General features: G+C 46.4%; 3 protein-coding genes and 2 non-coding genes across 5 annotated transcripts; 2 read left to right on the top strand and 3 right to left on the bottom strand.

The window, feature by feature from the left end:
• The first annotated feature begins 832 nt into the window (after positions 1-832).
• Positions 833-906, top strand: TRNAV-AAC (transfer RNA valine (anticodon AAC)). The gene has a single exon. It is a non-coding gene; the product is annotated as a tRNA-Val (tRNA).
• A 74-nt stretch (positions 907-980) lies between these two features.
• TRNAI-AAU (transfer RNA isoleucine (anticodon AAU)) lies at positions 981-1,054 on the bottom strand. Its single transcript has one exon. It is a non-coding gene; the product is annotated as a tRNA-Ile (tRNA).
• A 2,991-nt stretch (positions 1,055-4,045) lies between these two features.
• Positions 4,046-7,174, bottom strand: LOC147992535 (uncharacterized). The gene is made up of 3 exons (XM_087539058.1): positions 7,070-7,174; positions 4,827-5,373; positions 4,046-4,161 (listed from the first exon to the last, which is right to left on the bottom strand). The coding sequence occupies exons 1-3, from the start codon at positions 7,172-7,174 to the stop codon at positions 4,046-4,048; spliced, it is 768 nt and encodes a 255-aa protein (XP_087395184.1).
• Positions 7,175-7,636: 462 nt separating this feature from the next.
• On the top strand, positions 7,637-8,557 carry LOC147992534 (uncharacterized). The gene has a single exon (XM_087539056.1). It carries the CDS (start codon positions 7,637-7,639, stop codon positions 8,555-8,557), a length of 921 nt encoding a protein of 306 aa, XP_087395182.1.
• An 11,947-nt stretch (positions 8,558-20,504) lies between these two features.
• On the bottom strand, positions 20,505-21,917 carry LOC147992533 (putative F-box protein At2g02030). The gene has a single exon (XM_087539055.1). The coding sequence runs from the start codon at positions 21,888-21,890 to the stop codon at positions 20,505-20,507; it is 1,386 nt and encodes a 461-aa protein (XP_087395181.1). The 5' UTR covers positions 21,891-21,917.
• Positions 21,918-26,162: the final 4,245 nt, after the last annotated feature.

Genomic DNA, 26,162 nt, shown 5'->3' with positions numbered 1-26,162 from the left:
AATTTCAGGAGACTCGCTATACCAACAGGACCCAACATCATGTTCTGCTGATTTCGCTAGAACATGTGCTGCCACATTACAGATTCGATGTACATGAGTAAACTTACAATATGAGAAGTTTGAGACCCTATTTTTTTATATCAAACACAACGACACATATATGAGATCTATCAACCATGTTGCTGTTTACTTTGGTAACCAAGGTCAAATAATCAGATGCCACCACAATCTTTTGGAACCCAGCTTCAATAACAGCACATGACGCATTGCAATAGCTTCCCCAGTTATGGATTTTCAACTCGGTCCACATATCGTCCGCAAGCAGCTAGTACCAGACCCATGTGATTCTGAATTAAAACACAAATACCCATGCGTTTTGATTCAGAGAAGATAGCAACATCTACATTGATCAGAACTGCCCTTCCGGTGGTGGAGACCATTTTGGGATTGATGCCAGGTTCTCACACCTGTTGGGACAGCCAATCTAAAATTATTCGCCAATATGAAGTCAATGTATGCTTTAATTTTCCCCACCATTTGAACAAGACAAGGAATGTTCTCTCCGCTTCTTACATTGTTCCTGTCCTCCCAAGTATGTCATACTGCTGCAACTGTTAGCACCATAGAGTGGAAGTCTGAAGCATCAAAAATCCATTACAGTAGCCATTGCTTAATGTAGATGAAATTCTCAAGTTTTTTTAATGCAATATCACACTTGTTCGTTTTCTTGTTGTAGGATCTCAATCTGACATGACACTGGTTTGTCTACCCAACCCAGTGGGCGCCACAGTAAGAAATAATTATAAGTACTTGTGGATAATTCCACCACAAAGGTTTCGTGGTGTAGTTGGTTATCACGTCAGTCTAACACACTGAAGGTCTCCGGTTCGAACCCGGGCGAAGCCAAACTCTATTTTTTTTCCTTCATTATTTTGCAATTTGAACAGTGAAAAAAAAGAGAAGAAGAAAAAAATTAGTAATGGCCCATGCAGGTCTCGAACCTGCGACCTTCGCGTTATTAGCACGACGCTCTAACCAGCTGAGCTAATAGGCCAGTTTGAATATTGTCTGAGTAATTTGTTCTTCAGAGAGTAATACTCCCTGCAAGAATGTAGAACATTCTTGTTTTCGTCTTTTCAATTGGCAGGAAGAATGAGACCACACACCTACCTAAACTTCTACTAGTTGTAAACGTTCCTGACGGAGGGTTTGTAAAAAAATCGACGTCTGTAACACGCCTCATATTTCCTTCTTTAAACGTACGAGCAGCGGAGGCGTCTGCAGCCGGCGGTGGTACGATCGGCTGGCGGAGGAGGCGGTGATGGTGGTGCGATGGTCGTGGGCCGGGGTCGGCCAGACCTAAGGGGGCATGCAGGAGGAAAAGGCGAGGTGAAAGTTCAGGGGGTTGGCTCCTGCGAAACATGGATGAAAATATAGGATAGGTTGCATCAAGTGCGGCGTTGTAAAAGATGGGCTAAACATTTGAAAAAATGTCAAAAAAATACTCTATAAATACATATGCATGTTCTTCAAGTAATTTGAAATTGACGTGCGTCATCACAGTTGAAGAAGACAGACAGCAGATAGATTCAGTGTTGACAGTTTCAGTTTGTCGATGCTTTCGCAATTCATCGTGCATTACCGAACCCTAATCACGTGTATGTTGGGGGCGCTCCCTTCTTGGTTTTATCACCCGGGTAGGGTTTGCCTCAAGAATTTCTCTAGTTGTGCTCCTCTGTCTCTTGTTCATTGTAGAAGCCAGTTCTGAAGAAGAAGCTCCAATCTTGGTTGCAGCCTGCCGGCGAGAAATGGGACTGCTGCACAATCTTGAATCTTCAACCACTTTTCTTGACTTGGTTACAGCCCGCAGAAGGAGTACTTTTACATCCTTTTTTTACTGCTGCATTTTTTTTTGGTAAAGCATTAATTGCGGCATCTTGATTCGAACTCTCTGCATTGCTAGCACAGTACATATACTCTGTTCATCAGTTCAGCGGTCTCTTGTTTTTTCCCCCCATAAACCACATATATCCAGCACTAGCTCGTCTTCATCTGCCAGAGTGCAAAACGCCGCCCCACCCTAGTTTCGTTTGGTAAAAAAACATCACTCTTCTTATTCTTGTTCTTTTCATCTACTACCTCCGTCCTCAGTGTAAAAAACATTATTATATTATGAGACGGAGAGAGTTGTAAACAACATCTAGCCCTGTTGCTGCTCACTTCAAATTCATCCTCACCCGTCAGTCTTTGATCTTTGCCAATCTTTCCAAACCCATGTTAGCAAACCCAGGTCAGGGCCATTTGACCATTCAAGGTTCAAGCATATGCTCCTGTTCTTGTCCGGCTCCTAGCTAGCACGTGACACCGGCCAACCAAAATGGAAAGAAAAGACTTCCAAAGAAGGAGGGGGTAATAAGGGAAATACACTTTGGTTCCTAGTTGTATATACACTCTACATGAGAATTTTTTTTAATAATTAAACAAAAAGTCAAAATAGTTCAGAAGTTTTTTTTAGAATAAACTTAACTTACTTTTGCACTAGTATATATAAATTTCCAGAAAAAAACCAATGTTGACTTCACAGTGAAAAAGGCAAAATTTATTTGCTATTATAGGTCACTATTCACACTATTTTGGCCAAAAATTTGTCTTTTTTGAAAAGAAGTCAAAGGGGGATTTTATTTTTGTGAAATTTTTCTCACAAGTACAATGTAAGATCAAGTTTATTTCAAAAATATTTTCAAATTTTTTTGACTTTTTGTTAAATTACTATTTTTTTCATATAGGGTTTATATGTTCCCATAGACCAAAAGTTACCCTCCGGGTAATAAGTCCAAACCTCTTGACCTCCCAATCATTATCCCAGCCCATTTGACCACTAAAATCTCAAAAAGAAAAATGATTTTGAGAGCTACTGTACATTTTTACCTTAGCTTTGCAGTTATAATTAAGTGCCACGGTGTCACAATAATGTTCGTTAATTGGGTCTGGCTCGGCTGGTCCGCACGAGAGCTCCAGCCTTCGGACACCAAACTGCCCCCTTGCACTCTGTCTCCTTGATCGCCACTCCGTTCTTTTATGGTGTCTTTATCTTCGTGGCAGACGCTCATGACTGACAATTCTACTTCGCCATCTCGTGTGCCCGACGAGCTTTACCATCAGCGCATCTCCAACGCGGATCATGACCTCGTCAAATGCCCATCGACACGTCCCGACGTGTCCACGAACATAAGGTTGCGCCGGATGTCGTCCAATCGTGTTCCTCAAATGTCCTTTCATTTCAAACGGATCAAACAGGAATGTCAACCGAAATTTAGCGAGTATGATATATTATATGCATGTATGTATGATAAAATTTAACAAGTTCAAGCCAAGTCACTCGAAATTTACCTAGACTAAACTAAAGCCTATGCTAAGTATTGGATCATGACCTTGTACACATGGCCTCTGAGGGCACCGGCACTGCCATCGTCGTAGTCACCACCGTCCAAGTCGTCGTCGTCGCGCTAGTGGAGGAAGCCGCACCAGGCGTGGCGACATTCCTTCCTGACTGCCGCGTCACGCTTGCAGTGCACGCGCTTGGCCGCCGCCTCCGCCTCTTGTCTGCTTGGAGGCGGAACTCGCATTGGGACTCTTTAGTCCGACTGGAGGAGTTGCTCGTTCAGTCGGCGGGAGGGGGCGGCCCTCCATCTTCCTTCGTGGTCTTGGACCTATGGAGGGCCCGAACCACGGTTTTTGGGGTGTGTCCGAGGTGTCTAAAAGTTGAACGAAGCGGATGACCGAACTCCCGCAGAGCCCCTACCCCCCTCCCCACATGATTTGGAGCCATGCTGATGGATTTCAGACAAGATTTGGTGATCTGCGTTGGAGGGCAAAAATTGTCTGATCCGTCTGGTCCGAACATTTGGAGTTGTTTTGATGACACACATTTGAGATGCCTCACTTACTCTCTGAGTGCGCCATTTTATCATGACATGCTTCTTGCGAGCATGTCACTACTGCAGGAATGTCTAGTAGTAGCGGGCCAGGCTCCCAGGGCCGTCCGTCACTGACCTTCTGCCACTGCTATAACCTCATCAGTGGCGGGCGCCCGCCTGCCACTCGTACGGTGCTTGCAGTGGCGGGCGTTTGTTCCCACCCGCCACAACTCGCTATTTCTGCCTGCCACAAATACCATGTAGCAGTGGCAGTCTTGCCGTAGCGCCCGCCACTCAAGGGATATGATAGACTACACAATTCTTGGCATTGCAAGTTGAAACACAATACTACAAAAGGCTAGTCATACGATTCTCAATATAATCGAAGCAGACCGAATTCAGTTTGGAAACAAACGGCGGAATAATTAAGTAACACTTCAGATTTGTTTGACTGAAGAAACAAACATCAATGTATCGACCACGTCCATCATAAAATACCAATTAACTAACAGTTCATCGGCTGATAAATTCATGACTTAAGAATATATTTCTAAACATGTCCGACGACAACCATCATCTGAAAGTCATTGCGGTTGCGTTTCCTTATGTTGATTATCACAAGAGTGTCCACCCTTATTTCTCTATTTCCTGTCATGAACTCCCGCCAGCCAGACCTACAAAAGGATATGCGTCTGTCTGTTTTCGTCTGGTACTGAACGCTGGTGACATGCCCAGTTGGTCCATGGCGTACTCCAGCGGTGCCGACAGCGGGAATGTCCACTCCGGATAACATCTTGATCGGTAACTTCTGCACTCCCCATCATTAAAAGCAAACAGAGAGCATGCAATGTTAGACATCTCACCATACTTGGTTATGAAAAAAAGATAAAAGAAGACAAATCATCTCACCATGATTTTTTTTCATGACGTTGGTTTTACTTAAGCGGTGCACAAATGGCTTCCCCACGAAGGCTACACTCGATGGTAACATCGCGGTAATATTCATGGTCTCATCTCGAGTAAGCCTCCTTATTCTTTCAGAGAAAATTGCAGAACTTAATGGACCATCGTCATCATCTTCCTCCTCCTCATCATCTTCCTCATCCTCGTCATCCTGGCTGTCCTCATCTTCACCGCTATCCTCGTCATCTTGGTTGTCTCCATCATCCTGTTGATCCTGCCTATCGTCATGATCCTGGTCGTCATCATCATCGTCATCGTTGCAGGAATACATTGTCCTTAACCTATTGACATCTCCTTTCAAGGAAAAGGATATGCACTCTCCTCCGATGAGATTATTCTGTGCAATGTGCTGCTTCCATTCATCGCCATATATCATGGTTCTATCCATTCGTTTATGCACATCCATTAAGAATGTGCGGCCCATATCATCCTCAAAGTACATAGCATTACCGCATAATTTGTTGAAGTCAACCCTTATGTTGCATGGGATACACTATATAGGCAGTAATTAATCATTAACAATAAAGTCAGTACAATAATTGTACGAATGGTTAGAAAAGAATATTAATTGAAGTATAAGACTGTGACAAACCAAAATTGTCACAAGGGGAAGTGAACAAGTATGTCGACTACTATGCCAAGTGCTTGGCCGCCCTCAAAGTGGGATGTGAGTGTCCACTCAAGTAAGCATAATTAGTTCATTTGAATTATTTTTTTGTTGCATTCTCATCGTTATATATACATTGTTTGCTAGACGGTGGTGGCGACCACTATGTATCAAGAAAGGGAAAGAAGCCATTCGATTTTAGCCATGGCTGGGTGCTACTGAATGACAAACCAAAATGGACACAACTAGTGGCTGATCTCAAGGCCGACAAAAGGAAGAATGATGTCTCAAGCTCCCACCAATCAATTGGATTAGGCGAGGAGGAGGAAGAAGTTGTAGGGGAGAATGGAAAAGTCACAGTGCCAAAGGATAACCGGCAAGTGATGGGAAACAAGTGGGAGAAGGCGAGGGCCTCTCACGACCGCGGCTACAAAAATGTCCCCCACTTGAACGGGCATTTTTTCGTAAGGGAGAACAAGAAAGAGAAGAGGTACAAGCTCATGTTGGGCGCATAAAAGGAGAGGATGGATTGAGACCAGGAGAGGGCAAGCAAGAAGTTGTAAATTGAGAGGGAGAATATCGAGTTGGAGAAGAGGGAAGCATCGATGAAATGGGAGCTAGAGAAGGCCCGAACAATTGGAGGAATTGAGCTTGGGAATAAGAGGTTGCAACTTGCTTGAGACGCAGAGGATGCCAAGATAATGTTGGTGGACGAAAGCACCTTGAATGAGCATGGAAAGAAATGGCTTTTGGGAATGAAGAAGGAGATCAATCATAGGGTGATCGGCCACGGAGCAAGTGGCAAGGATAGCCACGGAGGAGGAGGAAAGGATGATCGCGGAAGAGGAGGCATGGCTGGCCATGGAGCAGGACGTATGGATGGCGTTCGGCGGGTGATCGGCCAACGAGTGATCCGTCATGCTCGAACAATAATTTCATTTTGGCATGTCCGAACTCTTGAACTATACTTTATTTTGCTTTGCCGCATTTCGTAAACTGTTGAATTGTGATGAGTTTGTGCACTATGATCAACGTGCATGCATTGCATGAATTTGAGATTTCAAATTTAAGGTGTGTAGCCGCCAGACACAACATATGAGGGGTTGTCCCACATTTTTTTTAGTAAAAGGGGCTGTCTGGTTATGTCCATGGACGGGCACGAGCGCATTCCCGAGTGTATAGTGGGCCGGATTTGTCAAATTCGGTTGTAGATGCGAATGTTCTAGACCGGTGCGATGAACTGTTGGTTTATAGTATTGTGAAGAAATGCTTAGCCTTTTTTTTTGAAATGCGTCATCAACTCGTGCGCCCAGCCGAATTTAGCCTCTCTTTTTTTTCTTCTGAAATTAGCCAAATTTATCCCTTGATTTGCTATCCAACAGCCCAAAGTCAATTGGTGTACTGGGTTCACAAATAGGCCCGTTTCACTAGTTAACAGCCGTCCTCTCCTTTCCTTCCTCTCGCCTTACTCACCTTCGAAACAAGTCGCCTCCACAATATAAAAAGCGTAAGCACAAAAGCGTTTTCTCTCCCGAGGGGCGACTCCCAGGGCGACTTAGGGTTCCGCTGGTCCGCCGCCGGCCGCCTCCCTGGCGGCGGCGCGGGGGCCGGTGTTCTCTATCCCAGGGCGGCACCGGAAGGTGTCGTGGCCGGTTTCTTGTCCCAGGATGCTGCCGTGAGGTGCCATCGCTGGTTTTATCTCTCTACTACGAGTTCTGCCGCCTTGCTGCTGGAATCCGTGATAGATCAATCCGTCTGTTCAATCGACTGGATCGGATGAACATCTCAAGCATGAGATTTTGAAGGTCTCGTGAAGAAAGTTGTGCTCCAATCTATTCAGATTGGTTGCGTTTCTAGTGGTGGTGTTTTGGTACCTGGCCACTGGGCGTGATTGTTTCAATTACCGAGGACGGAGCTCCGTGCTGGGGCTCGACCGGTTGCAATGAAAATATTATGTTGGAACTGCCGTGGGATGAGGAAGCCCGCGGCAGTTCGTGCACTCTTGGGGGTCCAAGGGCGGGTGAGGCCGGATGTGCTTTTTTTGTCTGAAGCTCATCTGTGTAAAGCTAAGGCAGAAAGGTTGAGGAGGAGACTCGGTTTTGATAGCTTGGCGGTAGCGGAAAGTGATGGAAGAAGCGGTGGTCTAGTGATGTTCTGGTACACAGGATTGGGAGTCACATCTTTTGAAGTTCAGGCTAATTACATTGACATCCGAATTAATGAAGCAAGTGTTAATGGGTGGCGCTTCACAGGTTTCTACGGAGAGCCGAGTGGAGAAAGGAAGCACTTGTCCTGGGATTACTTGCGGGAGTTACATGCAATGATAAATTTGTCGTGGCTAGTGGCAGGTGATTTCAACGAAATACTACATGCACACGAGAAGGACGGTGGAGTCGCAAGACCACAAAGAAGTATGCAAATGTTCAGTGATGCTTTGTCTGATTGTGGACTAGATGACCTTGGTTATACAGGCGACCTGTTCTCATGGCGTCGAGGCCACCTACGTGAGCGTTTGGATCGAGCAGTGGGGAATATGAAATGGGCAGACTTGTTCCCTAGTTTCGCTGTTTCAAATGAGGAGTTTGATAAATCTGATCACCGGCCGGTTCTTATTGATACCGATTTTAACCTGGGGGTGCAGCCTAGGGGGCCGTCAAGAACCCGCAAATTCGAGGTGCGGTGGCTAGCGGAGGAAGATATTGAAACAATCGTTCAAACTGCGTGGGACAAGCGCAAGGAGTTGGGCTCTGTGCCACTAGCGATCAACACTGCAGATGTTCATGTGGCTCTTCATCGCTGGGATAGAGAGGTTCTTAAGGGACCTCGTAACAAACTCCGGGAGTTGCAGAAAGAATTGAACGTAGTACTCTCGGGACCACTATCAGATGAAGCAGTGGTTAAGCAACATGACCTACACTTGCAGATTGAAAAACTTCTAGAACAAGAAGAAATCTACTGGCTCCAACGGGGCCGGGCGGACTGGCTTACTAGGGGAGACAGGAATTCAGAGTTCTTCCATAGGGCGGCTAATGGACGGCGGAAAAGAAATTTTATCAAGCGTCTCCAATGAGAAAATGGTGACTGGATAGAGGACCAGGATGATATTCATACTCATGCTGCAGATTACTTCTCCTCTTTATTTATTACAGGTCAGCAAGCCCCGGACATGAATGTAATTGACAAAGTCAAACCAAGAGTAACAGATGCAATGAATGACGAACTAAACAAAGCATACACCCGAGAGGAGGTGAAGAAGGCCTTGTTCAACATAGGCGACCTAAAGGCCCCAGGTCCGGACGGTCTCCATGCGGTCTTTTATAAGAGGTTTTGGCATATCATTGGTGAGGATTTGATTGATGAAGTGCTCATTGCTGTTAACTCGAAGAAGATCCCTGAAGGATGGAATAACACCACTATTGTTCTTATCCCAAAGGTTGAAAATCCTACGGTTATAACCCAATTTCGGCCTATAAGTTTATGTAACGTTGTATACAAGGTGATTTCCAAACTTCTGGCTAACCAGCTGAAATATATTTTGTCTGAGATCATCTCACCAAACCAAAGTGCATTTGTTCCGGGACGCCTCATTACGGATAATTTCCTGGTGGCCTTTGAATCTTACCATGCGATAAAGAAGAAAACTACGGGCAAATATGGCACATGTGCAGTGAAGCTTGACATGCATAAGGCATATGATAGGGTGGAATGGAGTTTCTTGCAAATGATTCTTCTAAGTTTGGGCTTCACGGCAAATTGGGTGGACCTGATCATGAAGTGTGTCAGGTCGGTGACATACCAGGTACGGGTGAATAACGTGCTTACTGATTATTTTATTCCTTCCAGGGGGCTCAGACAAGGGGACCCCCTCTCCCCTTACTTGTTTTTGCTCTGTGCGGAAGGCCTTTCAAGTCTTTTATCGCATGAGGAGGAGTCTGGGAATTTATTGGGAGTTAAGGTGTGCAAAGACGCCCCCTCGGTGTCACATCTTCTTTTTGCTGATGATTCATTAATCTTGATGCGAGCAGACGCTACAAATGCAACTAGTCTTCGAAGAGCTCTAGATGATTATTGTACAGCTTCAGGTCAGATGGTGAGTGAGGCCAAGTCTACCATCTTTTTCAGTCCATGTACACCCGTTGAGACTAGGGTGGAGGTTTGTACCACCCTAAACATAATGGCAGAGGCGATTACAGACAAATACTTGGGGCTACCCCCAATTGTGGGTGTGGACCGCTCTGATTGCTTCCAACATCTCATTGATAGAGTACTTAGCAGAATTAGAGGGTGGAAAGAGAAGTTACTATCTTATGGAGGAAGAGAGGTTTTATTAAAGTCAATCATCCAGGCAATCCCATCTTACGCTATGTCAGTGTTTAAATTACCTAAACAGATATGCAGTGCTATAACTTCTGCCATGTCTAAATACTGGTGGGGTGATGATGACTTGAAAAAGCATATGCATTGGTTTGCCTGGTGGAAGATGTGTGTACCGAAGGAGAGAGGTGGTATGGGATTCAGAGATTTACACTGCTTTAATTTGGCTCTCCTTGCTAAACAGTGTTGGAGGCTTCTATGTGAACCAGACTCTTTATGTGCTACAGTCTTGAGAGCAAAATATTTTCCTGAGGGTGATCTACTTAATTGCAGTCTTAAGAAGGGTAACTCTTACACTTGGCAAAGTCTTTGGTATGGCATTCAAACTTTCAAGAGAGGGAATATATGGCGAGTAGGAGATGGGTCACAGATAAATATATGGGAGGACACATGGATACCAAGCAGCCCCACTCGAAAGGTTATGACACCTAGAGCTAACATTGTGATCACCAAGGTGTCTGAATTAATTGATGCGGATAACAGAGTGTGGGATGCACAGTTGATTCATGAGTTGTTTTGGCCAATTGATGCACAACGTATTCTGAATATCCCATTGGCTGTAGGGATGATGGAGGACTTTGTTTCTTGGCATTTACATAGGAGTGGATCATTTACGGTGAACTCGGCCTATCATGAAGAATGGGAGCACCAACATGGACGAAAGTTGAGGATGACTAACTCAATACAAGCCTCAAGTACTAGTCCAGATTGGAGGACCGTTTGGAAATTGAATGTGCCATCAAAAGTAAAAATCCACGTGTGGAAAACTTTACTCGGAGCGATCCCATGTCAAGGAGTTCTTGCAAATAGACACATAATAACTAGTTCTCAATGCCCTTTGTGTAACTCAGATTGTGAGAGCATTCGACATGCTCTCTTCCTATGCCCGCGTGTTCAACAAGTTTGGCGCCTACTTGGTTTGGCATCAGTGGTTAACGAGGTTTGCATGATGGAAAGGGAGGGCGGCTCAGTTATGGCTGATCTGCTTATGTCCAAGAACCCAACGAAGGCGTGGTCTGTGATGTCCAGCGCAATGACCTTGTTGCCACAGCGGTGTGGTATTTATGGTGGGAGCGACGTAGCTATACCCATGGTGAGCAACTATATGAATCCACTAGATCGGCGCAAGCAATTTCAGCACTTGCGAAAAATTTCTCAAGAGCAAATTCAAAGAAGGGCAGAATAAAGAGACATGGCTGGGAGAAGCCATTGGAGGTTAAACTGAATTTTGATGCTGGTTTTGATAGTGACAGCGGCACCGGGGCGACAGGAACCGGGGCGACAGGTGCGATTCTACAGGACCATACGGGCTTCTTTGTGGCAGCATCATGTAGCAATATCCCATTCGTACAAGATGCGGCAACGGTAGAAGCACGGGGATTACGAGATGGACTCCTCCTTGCCAATGAAATGGGATGTAACAAAATTTGCGTAGAAGGTGATTGCATGGAAGTTATTGAGATCATGCAAAACGGAGGAAACTCACTTGGTCCGGCAGCGGTAATTTATGAAGAATGCTCATTTTTAGCTCGTAATTTTATTTCAATAGAATTTTCTCATTGTCCTAGGGAGGCCAATATGGTGGCAGATTTGTTGGCTAGAAATTCGGAGGTCTCTAGAACCATTGTCTGGAAATCGGAGCCTCCGGATTTTCTAGTAGATGTATTGACAAACGATGTATCGATGTTTGCACATAAAATATAAACCGCCATAATGGCATTTCCCTAAAAAAAAAAAAACAAGTCGCCTCCACCGGAATACCAAATCGGAAAACCCTACTTGCAGAACCACCCATGGCAACCGCCCGCGCCGCCTACTACCTCGGCGCCACCTCGAGCGTCGTCTCCCCACCGCGCGGCGACTCCTCTTCGGCTCGCCACCGCTCCACGCCGCCGCTTCGGGCCACCGCCTCGTCGCCTCGCCACCGCTCCACGCCACCGCGTCGGGCCGCCGTCTCGTCGCCTCGCCACCGCTCCACGCCGCCGCGTCGGGCCGCCGCCTCGTTCAGCCGCCGCGACGACTGGCGCAGGGCGTCGGGACGGCTGCGGGCTCTTGCTGGCCAGCGAGCACCACTCCCCAACAAATGCAGGTTCGCGAGCTCCAATCCGTTTGCGGTACTCGCGCCCGAGACCGGCGAGTCCGGCCGCGCCGTCCCGCACATCCGAGCGCCTCGCGTCGCAAGGTGCGGATTCATTCACCTTCGCTCCTAAACTCCTGATCGATATTGCTCCCATCTTGCATCGGAGATGGACAGTTGTACACGAAGACGACGATGAGCATGTTTATTTGTCAGAGACGACGAGGCGCCAGCGATCCTGGGGAATAGCGGCGGGTTCGTGACAGCCCCGATTCAGGGGAAGATCAGCAGGGCCGCCGCGTCCCTCAAGCAGGAGAACAAGATGAGCCGGGACGCGGCGCTGAAGCCCGAGAGGAAGACCGGCCCAAGCGTTGCGCACACTGTCTTGAAGCAAGAGGAGGAGGCTCCGAACCCGCCGTCCATCTTGATGCTGGCGGAGAAGGGCAGCGGCGACGTCGCACCGCCGTTCGTGTAAGTTCTACAGTAGTAATCAGGAGTATATTGCTGCCGCTGTCAACCCGTGTGTTTCTAACAAGATCCTTCGACTTGGACAGGGGAGCAACTGGGGATGGCGTGGGACGACGGTGGGAGGCGCAGGAGGAGCTGAACCATGTCGCGGCGGTGCTGGCGGAGCCCCTGGACCTGGAGGCGGTGGCGGTGGCGGAGGGGGAGGGCCAGGCGGCGGTGGGGGTGGAGCCCCTGGACCTGGAGGCGGTGACGGAGGGGGAGGGGGAGGGCCAGGCGGCGGCGGGGGGAATGGCCCACCACATCGAGGAATGGCACCATTCCCCCGTCGACTGCCGTACGCCGGATGTCAAGGTGACGGCTGCAACGTCGACGCGGTGCTCTTCTGCTACACATGCGGCACGATCTTCTGCCAGGACCATGTGTGCCAGTGCTTTGGCGAAGTTCTGCGGATCCTTCCAATGCCCAACATATCCGCGCCCGACCTGCAGCTCCTGCAGCCATTCGTCTTCCCGCAGCCGCCGACCATCTTCGTCGGCGCCTACCGTGCTGGTTCCCAGATCACCTACCAGTTCTGCAGATTGCAGGACGTCTTTGGTCCAATGCCGCTGGTTCCCGTCGACAGCTTCCGTTTCGATATGCATGGCGCCTGGGTCACAAGAACGACGAGGGAGATTCGAATGGTGAGCAGAGCCGCCTTCTTTCCGGTGCCACAATTTCTGTTCATCAATGTCTAGGGATCGTCGTACTGTCGTAGTACTGTGAGATTCTGCAGCTTATATTCAGAATAGACAATTGTTATGTGGTTGATCAGACAAGGAAATTCTGAAATCTGGATTACAGTGGGCACTCTTGTTTTCTCCGGTTATTTTCATGTCATGTGTGTGCCTGCCTGCATGCTGTTCTCTTTTCGAAAGGCTTGCATACTGTGCTATGTTATTTGGCGCACCAAAACTGTAGCCATAATTTGGTTGCAGACACTAGCCGATGATCAGGAAAGACCTCTCTGCCCTTTGTCCGTGTACGTTGTTTCTGGAGTGCCAAAGGGGCTGCATTATTTGTTTTCATGTTTTTCATTGTTTGAGCCATTTACATATACATTCTAACTATGCGGCGTGTTTGGTGTTCAAAACTCTTTGCAATCCGATGTACTTATCGTGTTTGGATGTTGGAAACTCTTTGCAATCCGATGTACTCCCTCCGTCCCATTAGTGGACACTAGTGTAGTGTCAAAAATGTCTTACGTTATGGGACAGAGGGAGTACATACCGTGTTTGGATGTTGGAAGCTCTTTGAAATTGTCATCATGTGACAATTTCTCGTAATGTCTTATGTGAAAATTTTAGTCAATAAAGTCTTCCTTTATCCAAGAAGAAAAACACATATATACATGATATCATAGTCAAGATTACACAGGAGTAGGGCGTCAATGGCTAGTGGTTGCAAGTTGCGACACAATGTTGGAGGGGTTGTGTAGAAAAAGGTCGACAAAGTATGATTATGGTGATGTTTTTACATAAATTTATTCACCTCACGGTATGTGGCGCGACCTACTCCCATGTTCTATTTATTTCCCAAGCTTTATAATCGCCAATGCTAGTCAGCACGACATTTCATCATGGGACTGTGAATTTCCTTTTGCATTTTCATATGGGGAAATTTCCTAGCTTTATGTTGTATCGTGGTGTTACTAGGCAACTAGGCAACATTATTTTGGCGATTATAAAGCTAGGAAATTTCCTTTTGCATTTGAAAGTGATACTAGGCAACTAGGCAACTTTACAATCATGATAGCCAATTTTATAAGAGCATTGAGTCGGTAACGCAACAAGTGCTTCACATAGCAACAAAGTTGATAGGTAGTCATGGTAGACAACTTACATGTGATGCTAGGCAATTTGATAGTCATCATAGCCAACTCGAAACCCTGGTGGGTTGGGGATACCACTGTCCACCTAACCAACTCAACCACAGGTTGATTCGCAGCAACCGTTGAGATTGCTTGGTATCACACATGACACCTGTGTGTAATCTCAACGGTTTTTCTCTTATTGGTACCGTGTGTGCGTGGTTTTTTTTTGTGAGCCAGGTCCACTGGGCGTGCTCTGGAGGCTGTCATGTTCCGTGATTGCTAGTGTAAGGGTGTTTATTAGTTTACACCACGATACAACATAAATCGTCCAGCTACTACATTAGAACATTGTCATCAGACTAAATTATTTTGGCATTTTTTACCTACATACCAGCTACAAAGAAGATCATCCACGGCGGGCCTTGCCCTTCCCGGCGTCCCTGCTGTGTTTCTCGCGGAAGTAGCGCTCAAAAATGCAAAATGGATCAAGCCGGATCTGCTCTCCGTCGCCGTTGTCATCCTTCTCTTTGGAGGGGGGGGGGGGGGGGGGAGTCCGGCCATGACGCGGACCGCCCTATTTGGGCAAGGGTGTGCATGTTCCTATGTTGCCGCTTCTTTTGGATGCGAGTACGGATGACTTCCTCCTCTGTGGAGCGCGCGCCGCCACATCCACCACCTCCGCCGCCGTCACGGCAGCGAGGCGGGCCTCGGCCACCCTCATATCCGTCCTCTCCTTCCCACGACGGGTACACCAGTCCCGATAGCACTCATACTCCAACGGACCGGAGATGGGAAGGCTAACGGACCACGATGATCCAGCCCCGGCATATCCGAGCGCCTGTTGCGTTGATGCAATGAATTCACGCTGAACATATGCCGCCGTCGGTCGGGCGTAGTCCTCCCAGCAACGGCAGAGTGCAATACGGAGGGCCATAGCCTCCTCCAACCCGCATGGGATGACGCGCGGAGTCAGATCCGCTGCCCGCCATTGCCGAAGAAGGCCGGAGATCACTGGACATGAGCTTGAGGAGCGGAGCGAAGTGGAATGGCTTGGCTAGGGTTTGGTACGGCAAACAGATAGGGACGAATATATATCAGATCGGATGGGCTAGCTTTGGCCGGTCCCGACGTGTCGCATGCGCCCGGTCACGCCCGGGCCTCCTCTGGATATGAAGGGTATCGGTCAGCCCGAATGTTTGAGGCGCCTGTTTGGGTCTTGTTTTTTTAGCGTTCAGTGACCGGGCCGTCAGCCCGGGTGTTCGAGGAGGGTCGAGACGCCCGGCTGTAGAGTGTAGGTGCTTTGTATTTCCGTTATCCAATTAATATGAAGGGGAATGCCCGGATGATTTATTTTATTTTATTTTATTGAAATGGGGGCAAAGCTGTTGCCTCCGCGAAAATGAAGAGCACCATCATTTCCACAACCAAATGATCCACGGTTCGACCTACCAACCACGAAGTTTTGTGTTTTCCTCGTCCACGTTGAGAAAATTAAATAGCAGAACACTGAGGCCGGAACCTGATCAATGGAATTCGTGAAGGAACATCCAAGCAGCGTGATTTTGTTATGCATTGTCAAGATTTTAGACCATGCTCGTTGGCGTCTAGGAACGATCAAGCTCATGGTCTGCGAGGCTCTTCACCATCGATCATGGGTGCATGATATCCAGGGTGCCCTGGGCCGATCGCCTTGGTCCAGTACGTTGGCGGCGCGTGCGCCACATTGGAGCTATCAGGCTCCCAGACAGCCTCAACTGGAAATGGACGGCCTCGGCTTCCTATTCCGTCAACTCTTGCTACCAAGCTCTTTTCCTTGATGCTTGTGAAGACTCACACTGAAAACTTACCTGAGCTCTCTTCCTCGATGCTTGTGAAGACCCACACTGGAAACTTACCTAGAAACCCTGGGCGCCGCTCCGCATCAAGTTCTTCATGTGGCTTGCGATGCAAAAGTTGCTGGACGGCAGACCGTTTGGCACGTCATGGCCTCCCTCACGACAACGTTTGTGCCCTATGCGACCAAGAGCCAAAGACGATGCAACATCTTCTTGCGGGCTTCTCCTTCTCTAGGCAGATATGGCACGAAGTTCTTAGTTGGGTGAGAGCACCAACTGACCTACCTCATGGTGACACACCCTTTCAGACATGGTGGGCCACAACGTTCAACCAAGCGCCAGGTTCTGCTTGCAAGGGACTTGCATCCATCATCATCCTCACCGCGTGGTGGTTGTGGAAACACCGCAATGGATGCATCTTCGACGACGATTGGACATCGGTCTCTCAACCCATCACCACCATCAAGGAGGCGAGCCTATGGGCCAAGGCTGGCGCCACCGGGATAAAGAACATCATTCCTGAGAGTTAACTTTGATGTTTTAGGGGATGCAATCCGAATGTCCAATTCGGTTCCCGAGCTCATCTACACCATGTGAACAGTACATTCAAATAAAATACTAGAAAATTCATAAAGATTGCAGTGAAAAATGCTTGAGTGCGTGATCCGTGCCAAGTTTTAACTCATTCGGACATCTAAGTAGCATTCAGAATAAAACAAAATCAGCTCCAACAGTGCAAAACAGTAAACTTTTTCACAGACCTTGTCGGATGTTCAAATGTGCTGAATTTTTGCACGGACATCACGAACTCACGCATCTTTGACCACAATTGTTTTTGGGATTTTTTTGAATTTTTCTGTTCACTCCGGGAGCCAAAACGCCTCGTCCGATGCAACCCCTCTCTTTTCTGTTTGCTCCAAAACTAACTACCATGCCTCTAGCACACATGACTAAGTGAGTGTATGTAATCTTTCTTGAAATAGGCTTTCGTCCCGCTTTATATGTAAAGCAACAACAGCCAAGTTACACGGTGGAATGGTACAACACCCAACAACACCCACTCGTGTAATCACATGCTATCACTCTTCTTCTATTAATGAAAAGATACACAACATTTGCGTATTCGCAAAAAAAAAAAGATTTTAGACCATTTTCTTCCTATACCTAACAGTGCACTTGGTAGAAAACATGATAGCCCTCTAAGACCAAGCATCTGCCTGATCAAAGCCATGAGACAAATGGCTCCGAATTGGCAACTTACAAACCAATCATTGCTAAAGTTACTTTTAAGAAACAAACCATACGAGGACCTCCTTCCACGACCACAAGTCCATCCTGAGAACAGCCATGGTATTTACTGAAATGTGAGAATCTACTGTGAGCTTTGCCCCAATCGACAAAGATGAAATAAAATCATAACCATCAGAGGGTCAGAGATAGCACGAGGTTCATGGACAGGAGATGGAAGCATGCAGTCAGGCACAGGCAGGGGACACCATGGAAGCATGCAGGCAGGCAGGGGACACCAGTTGCGAACTGGTCAGCAGCGGTGATTTTGCTCCATGAAGGTCAAGATCTTAGTCTCGATCATGCGTCACCAGAATACCCGTACCCGTGCCTTCATCGCATTGGGTGTCTCCGATTGCCCCTTCTGCCCTGGTGTGTACCAAAAAATATGCCATCTCTTCTTCGGCTGCCCGCATCTCCACCCCTTGTGGATGCGTGTGCTCCCCGCCCGCACTGCGACAGTGTCACCTGCTAATGAGGTTTCACAGGCCTTCTCGTTTGATCGTCTCACTGGTACTCATATCTTGATAGCAGAGCTGCCGGAAGCTGTTTATTGATACCAAGAGTTAGTGTTTATCCAGAAACTGAAGTTCCAACGATTTGCCATTGTTCCTGTGAAATAGAAGAGCACTGATAAGACTCCAAAAGAAGCATTCCGAGATAGCAAATCTTTTGTGGGTACAAATTGGATGACAGACAGCAACGAAATGTGTGTGGTAGCATTGTTATGGTGCTTAGGAAACAAAAGGCTGTCCAAACTAGTTCTATCCAACAAAAGAATTGCAATACTCAACTGTTTAGTACCAATAAGTTCATTCTGGAAGGCCTGTCGCAAAAAACAAAGTATCATATTCATTAACAAAGGGGAAACAAGTACATCTATTTGCATGCAGTGTATTTTGCCACCACAAAGCTGTCAGTTATCGATAATGGATCTGGACTGGACGTCACACTGACACATGGGTTCGTAGCAACACATGGTTTGGGAAATAAGAACAGAATTTGGACCGGGGATGTAAGGTCAGGTCACAGCTTTCTTTCATCACCATCAAAGTGAACTACCAAAAAATCTTCACACAAGAAATCATCAAGGTTAAAAATGTGCTATTAGATGCTCTGTGATGGCGTGCTGCGACACTTCACCATAGGTATCTAGCAAAGCAAAGTACTCAAGTGAGTTACTGACTTCTCTAGCGGTGGCGTGAGGAGACAACCTGATGAGGAGCTGCGATGGCAAGAAGAGGAGGACCGGCAGCAGCGGCAGCATGAGAAGATTTGTGAAGTGGAGGCTCCCTCGTAAAGCAGATCATATGCAGAGGGTATGGATATATGGATGGTTTAGATGGCCAGCTAGAAGGGCTGATAAAGCTAGGGTTGCACATGGGCCAGATATGCCCCTATTCAAAACATGGCAACATGGGACATCATCTTCCTAGACACCACGAGCGACACTCTCCTATCGGCACGGCCACAGAACATCTCCTCCAGATGCCTGGACACCCTCTACATCCACCCCACATCGTTCTCCCTTACCCGCACTCTCTAATTTTTGCTCTTGGATGCATTGCCTAGGCCCAAGGTTCTCAGTTGGCTGCTTGTCACCATGTTCCAGGTGACGTCCAGGCACTAGACATCCATACACTGCCTGCCTAGCACCTAGCACTTTCGCGAACCATGGAAAACCAATGAGACAGCAGTAACGTCTCTGAATACTTTCCTGTTTCCTAGGCAAACAAGACAAACTACCTACACTAACCTCAGCAAGTCAGCATATTAGATCCGAAGTTGAGCTGCTATCACTTAAAGCATATGAATACTAGGTGCACTCACAGGTTATCGGAAAAACCGAAGTATAAAGCTGATTAAACCCAAGTACAAGGGAAATTAACCCTTTTAATCCCTGCAAGGTGAGCAACGTGTTGGTTACCAGTTACTCTAGTTTCAAAATTTCAATACCTTGAAGAAACATGAACTGTAAGTAGTTCCTTGACTTCAACATCCACACCTTCCATCAATAAAAATGTGTATCACCGTCAGTTACGAATACATGAAACAAATTTCTTTTTTACCTTTTTAGCATACCATTATCCTTATTTCTCAATAGTATCTTGGGAAAGAAGTGGCGTATCTTAGGTATTTAGCCTTCACGTGTGTATATTTGTCAAACTAGTAGACTTAAACATAAACATTCTTTTAGTTCTTGCTTTTAAGGAGGTCTCACAAAAGGCACACACTTTTAATACAACTACATTTTGAGTAAGTTTGAACAGCAGACTAAGACCATTCTTGCCAGCCTAATTTATTAGGAAAGCACTGAAAATGGTGAACGTCTTAGTGACCAAAAAAAAGTAAACCAACATGCTAACAGACTGCTTAAATACTGAAAGCTAACCTGAAAATCCTTGATGACATCCATATATTCGACATATCCATCATAGCAATATGACCTTTTCGTCCACCTACTATCACACAGAGTAGATTTGATGTGTATTCAAGTGTATATAAGGACCAAGTACTGCATACAAAAGAGGCAGTCAGCCCCCTCATACAACTCATGGTCATAAATGATAATTAGGGAAAATTATAGTGAGCATTCAGCAACGGTGTAATACAGAGTACGCCTGATGAAAGAACATAGAGCCTACAGCGAAGTTCTCTCACTCAATAATTCAAATAAGTGAAACCGTTTAGTCATACAAAGACTGATAGTGTCAATATTATGTTATGGTTATAAATATTTTACAGTCTAACTTTCAGCTTCCTTTCACATAATCAATAAGGGTACCTGCAACAACCACATGATATGTCTATAAAGACATATGAAATAAGAAACAAGAAATAAAATATGTATCGCCAATGGAGTTCTCTTTGTAAATCTAAGCTGGACATCAAGTGGCTATTGTTGGTACTAGAAAATGTAGGTGGCAGCTTCAGAGAATACCACAACAGATTTGCATATTAACCAGGTAAGATCATATCAAATGATTTCTTCAAGTCCTTAGGTGATAGAAGATCACCACAACAGTGCCATTTGGTCTTTTAGCTGAAGTTTTCACTCTCAATCAATCCAAGCCACTGCTAAATATCGTCGGTATGGCTGATTTAGCTTGTAGTAGTAGTTTCATAGCTAGCTCATCATCAGTTTAGCCAGGGTATATGGCATGGCTAGCTCATCATCCCTTTTATGCACTGGAGCAAGGCTCTCTTCAAACAGGCTAAATCTTGAGCCAGGGATCAAACGCGTAAGTCGGGTGTGTGTCTCGGTCACCGAAAGAATGGCCTCCAGAATTTGACACCTAGGATCATAGGTGTAAACCTTCTTCTGAAACTCAACCCAACACTCGCTAGTAGCAATGACAATCTTCTTCCCCAAAGTGCCATTGCCGACAGAACCAATAACCCTCACAACCTTTGGCTCACCTAATTCTCTTCCGACTTGCCCAAACAAATCAATTCGATGTTTCAGGGACCAATCACCAGAGCCACAATCCAGTAGTCCCCAAATCTCCAAGGTGCTACCATCAGGGTTTCCGTTGCGAAGGTCCCGGACAATGCACAACTGGTCATCCATCACAACCAGGTGCTCTCGTTCTGAGTGAGCCCAGGAGCGCAGGTGCTCTGTTGGTCCCCAGAACGGCGGTGAACGGACACATCCGAAGGTTTCCTCTGCAACAGAAAAGGATATGATAGCAGCTCTTGGCCTTCTGAAGAAAAAAGAAGGATTGATCAACCAGTGCAGAAATCCATTGGCAAACGCAGGTGGTATTTTGTTCACCATTGCATGAGCGACTGCAGAATTTGCAAACAGGGACAACTTGAAGGGTACTCCTCCAGCCGCAGGCCTCCAGCGATCAGCTCTAGGCGTGTACACATCACACCTGATCATCTCCTTCTCATCAGAAAACCCATTGATCAACCTGACGACCTTGTACTCCCTTGTCCGGGCATCAAATCCCAGTCCAGCACTGGAATCATATTTCGGAAGACTGTGAGGTGGCAAACGTGTGACTTCCCTTCTGGATGCATTGCAAACATAGTAAGCCGGCGCAACAGCGTCAAACAGAAGGGTGAGCCCACAGCAAGGTGAGGGCATCACTACTTCCATGGAGTTGCGGCGGGCAGAGTCAACGGTGAAGAGCAAAGCATCTCTCGAGCTTGAGCTTGAGCTTGAGGTTGAGTATGAGCATACTGAGGTGGAGTCCAATTCTGCTGTGGGGGAGACAACTAGTAGCTTTGGTGCTTGTGGTGGCACCTTGGATGTTGCCATATGGAGGCTGCAGAAATCCTTGGAGGAGAAGAGTGCAGCCCAAGAGCGGCAGACGGCCTGGAAGCGGAGAATGGATTTGACAGGGAGCCGAAGCAGCACCTCCAACATCATGTCATCAGGAAGCAACCGTGCACAAAGAGGTACAACGGCCTTCTTCCTCTTGTTGCTTGGGAACGCCTCTGCCGTAATCTTCACGGACTCGCCACAGGATGGCATGCCGCTCTCTCTCTTGCTGCTACCCATCATCTCACCACCAATGTCTGCTGCTCCAATCAATATTACTAATTCAGCAAGATGTCCTGCAGTGAAATACACACATGGGCATAATTTGAGTGGTAGTATAGTGAATCTCAATGCATTTTTATATTTTTTTGGAAAAGTAGACAGAACTTAACCCCAAATTTATGTTTAAATAATAAATTGACTGCTGTTAGTACTTCCTCCCCGGGTTCATAAATATAAGATGTTTTGGATATTTCAATATGGACTACAAACGGTCTTGAATAAGTGAATAAACACACTAAACCATGTCTATATACATCTGATTCAGAAAAAGGTTAGAACATCTTATAGTTGTGATCGGAGGGAGTAGCATATTAGCTGAGAGGGCAATAGACACCTGAACACACTGCAGGACTAGCCTGCACCTTGGACAGTAACAGCAGAAGTTTGAGGGTAATGGATATCGAAATACATCTGAAGATGCCACCCGCACCATGTACAATAGTAGAAAAATTGAAGGGATCAAATCGACCTTGAGCTGAGGCGGATCTACTAGCCGATTTCATCATCATTACAACACAGGGAAGATGTTGGAAATATGAGCAAATTACTACGAGATTTAATCCGAATAAACAAAAAATAAATCATGACCACAGCAGCAGAGATTAAACTAATCATGCGAACTAGCATAGCAGATGAACATATCACATCTAGGGCACATACTAGAAACATGAATTCTACCACGATCTCGAACAGGAAGGATAGAATCACATACGGTGCAGCGGGTGCAGCACCGCCAGCGTTGACGTTGTCGCCCATGTCGTCGAGGATGAGGTTGCCGAGGTCGGGGAAGAAGTCGTCTCTCCCGTACAGGATCACGAGAGGCGGGGTTCCGGAGGCCTGCTGTCCCTTCTCGCGGTGCACGCCGGAAGGAGGGATGGAGAAGACTTGCTTGACGGCGCAATGATCTGGAACGGTGGTGAGAAACCATACGAAGCGGCGGCGGCTAGGGTAGACGTCTGCCTGACTATATAGCTCTGTCCTCGACTCAGCTCAATCCCGCAACCCGCGGCGCGTCGTGACGAGGCGTGGCGTGGCGAGGCGAGCGAGGAGGAGGAGCGCGCGTGTAGGTCTCCTCTTCTCATGCTCATACAAGTGGTAGAAGAGCTCACCTTATAAAGAGGTGCAACTCTCTCTCAACTTCCGGGGTGGGACTAAACTTTAGCCTCACTCACTCCACTCACATGTGTGCATGAATGGGCCAAGAGAATTTCAGAATTTTAGTTGGGCTTTGGGCCAAAGGCCTACTAGCAAAATTCCAACAATCCCCACAAAGTCTCATTGGCACATCTCATCATTTAGTTCCAAAACATTGTTTTATATATCGGTGCTTAGTGGAGACTGTGAAGTTGAACTTCCACTTAGAAATTTATGCTACACTAGATCACAACTTGAATAGTGGACTATGCCTTGAACTACAAGTTTTCTGTGAAACTAGTTTCACACAAATTCTTGACCGATACTGGGCTGCCGCAAGGCTTCCCCGCGGGTGGAGTGTATACGTCATACTCCAGGGCCTTTCATGAATTTATTAGAGAACACCCAATTCTCACAGACTGCGACGTTAACAGTCAAATTCATATAGGTGTGTTCCTCAAAAGATGTTCTGCAGGACAACATCTCTGCTTACCCGAATAAGCCACTTGGAACACATTAAGATAAGTATCAACCTGCCATGCAGATCAGGAGAGTATTGCATCTTCACGGAGTGGGATAATTAATATAGGGATACTCTCCTCCCAGCTGACCAACAGCTTGTCTCCCACTTCTACTTCACGGGATCTCCGATCACATAGAGTGGTTTACCACTATGGACAACTCATGCGGTGGGTCTCAAACCCATCTCCATCGATGCATTATCTATCACATTACGTGATAGACCCTTTGTGAAGGGATCTGCCAAGTTTTTCGACGTTTGGATATAATCCAACGTAATAACTCGGGAGTTCCTCAATTTTCTGACAGATTTTAGTCTCCTCTTCACATGCCTTGAGGACTTCATATTGTCCTTAGAACTGTTTATCTTGACGATCACAGTTTGATTATCACAGTTCATCAGGATAGGGGGTATTGGTTTTTCAACCATAGGTAAGTCCATCAAGAGTTCACGAAGCCACTCTGCTTCAACAGTGGCAGTGTCTAGTGCTGTGAGTTCTGCTTCCATAGTTGACCTCGTTAAGATGGTCTGCTTGCAAGACTTCCAGGAAACAGCGCCACCACCAAGTGAAAAAACATAACCACTTGTGGCCTTAATCTCATCAGCATCAGATATCCAGTTTGAGTCTTTATAACCCTCCAGTACCCTTGGATACCCGGTGTAGTGAATCCCATAGCTCGCGGTGCCTTTCAAATAGCGCATAACTCTCTCAAGCGCATGCCAATGATCATCTCCCGGTTTTGACACAAACCGACTCAGCTTGCTCACAGCAAAAGAGATGTCAGGCCTCGTGGCACTCGCCAAATACATAAGCGAGCCAATAATCTGAGAATACCTCAGTTGATCTCTAGCAATCCGTCGATTCTTTCGAAGCAACACACTAGCATCATATGGAGTTGGAGAAGGCGTGCAGTCGCTATACCCAAAACGACTCAAGACCTTTTCCACATAATGAGACTGAAGCAGTGTGATCCCACCATTCTCATCTCTCAACAGCTTGATGTTTAAGATAACATCAGCTACTCCTAGATCCTTCATCTCAAAACAGCGAGATAAGAAATCCTTAACCTCCTTGATTAAATCAAGTTTGGTTCCAAAGATCAATATGTCGTCGACATACAGACAAAGAATAACTCCTTTGCCCCCACCATAGCGATAGTACACGCACTTGTCACCATCGTTTACTACAAAGCCGGCAGCAGTTAATGTTCTTTCGAACTTCTCATGCCACTCCTTAGGAGCTTGTTTAAGGCCATATAAAGACTTTAATAACTTGCACACCTTTCCTTCTTGACCAGGTACTACAAAACCATCTGGCTGATCCATGTAAATTTCCTCCTTCAACTCTCCATTGAGGAAAGCCGTCTTAACGTCCATTTGATGAACGAGAAGACCATGTGAGGCAGCCAGTGATAGTAGCACCCGAATTCTGGTCAGTCTAGCCATGGGTGAGTAAGTATCAAAGAAGTCTTCACCTTCTTTCTGGGTATAACCCTTGGCCACAAGCCGTGCCTTGTACTTTTCAATCGTACCATCAGGTCTAAGCTTCTTCTTGAACACCCACTTACATCCTACAGGTTTGCACCCATAAGGACGGTCAGTGATCTCCCAGGTACCATTAGCTAAGATGGAATCCATCTCGCTACGTACAGCTTCCTTCCAGTAGTCAGCATCAGGAGATGCATAGGCTTCTGAAATAGTCCTGGGTGTGTGATCCACGAGGTACACAATGAAATCATCACCAAAAGACTTTGCAGTCCTCTGTCTCTTACACCTCACAGGAGTTCCATTGTTACCCTCAACAGGATTCTCAACGTGTTCCATCGCAATGGTGGGTTCAGGAATTACAGTGAATTCCTCACTAGATGGAGTAGGTACCTCCTGATTTGATGAACTCGACAAATCCTTCATAGGAAATATGTCCTCAAAGAAAGTTGCATCATTTGATTCCATAATCGTACCAACATGCATGTCGGATACCTCAGATATTATTATCAAAAATCTATAGCCGATGCTATGAAAAGCATAGCCCAGAAGAACACAATCCACGGTTTTTGGTCCAAGCTTGCGCTTCTTGGGAATTGGTATATTGACTTTCGCCAAACAACCCCAAGTACGTAGGTAAGAGAGTTTCAACCTTTTCCTTTCCCATTCCTCAAATGGAGTCATGGTCTTATACTTTGTGGGAACTCGATTTAGGACATGACACGCAGTCATTAGCGCCTCCCCCCACCATTCCTTGGATAGACCCGAAGTGTCTAACATGGTGTTAACCATATCAGTTAGAGTTCGGTTCTTTTTTTCGGCTACCCCATTTGACTGGGGTGAGTAGGGAGGCGTCCTCTCATGGCTTATACCATGTTCCACACAAAACAGATCAAATTCATTGGAAAAATACTCTCCACCACGATCGGACCTAAGCCATTTAATTTTTCGATCAAGTTGGTTCTCTGCCTCAGCTTTATAGTTTTTAAAGAAAGTCAAAGCCTCATCTTTTGATTTCAGAAGATACACATAACAATATCTAGTGGAGTCATCAATCAACGTCATGAAGTATCTCTTTCCACCTTTTGTCAACA

Source organism: Triticum urartu, chromosome 1A (assembly GCF_056163025.1).
Source record: "Triticum urartu cultivar PI428250 chromosome 1A, HENAU_Tu73, whole genome shotgun sequence".
NCBI classification, from domain to species: Eukaryota; Viridiplantae; Streptophyta; class Magnoliopsida; order Poales; family Poaceae; genus Triticum; species Triticum urartu.
This window is presented reverse-complemented; position numbering and strand designations above follow the sequence as displayed.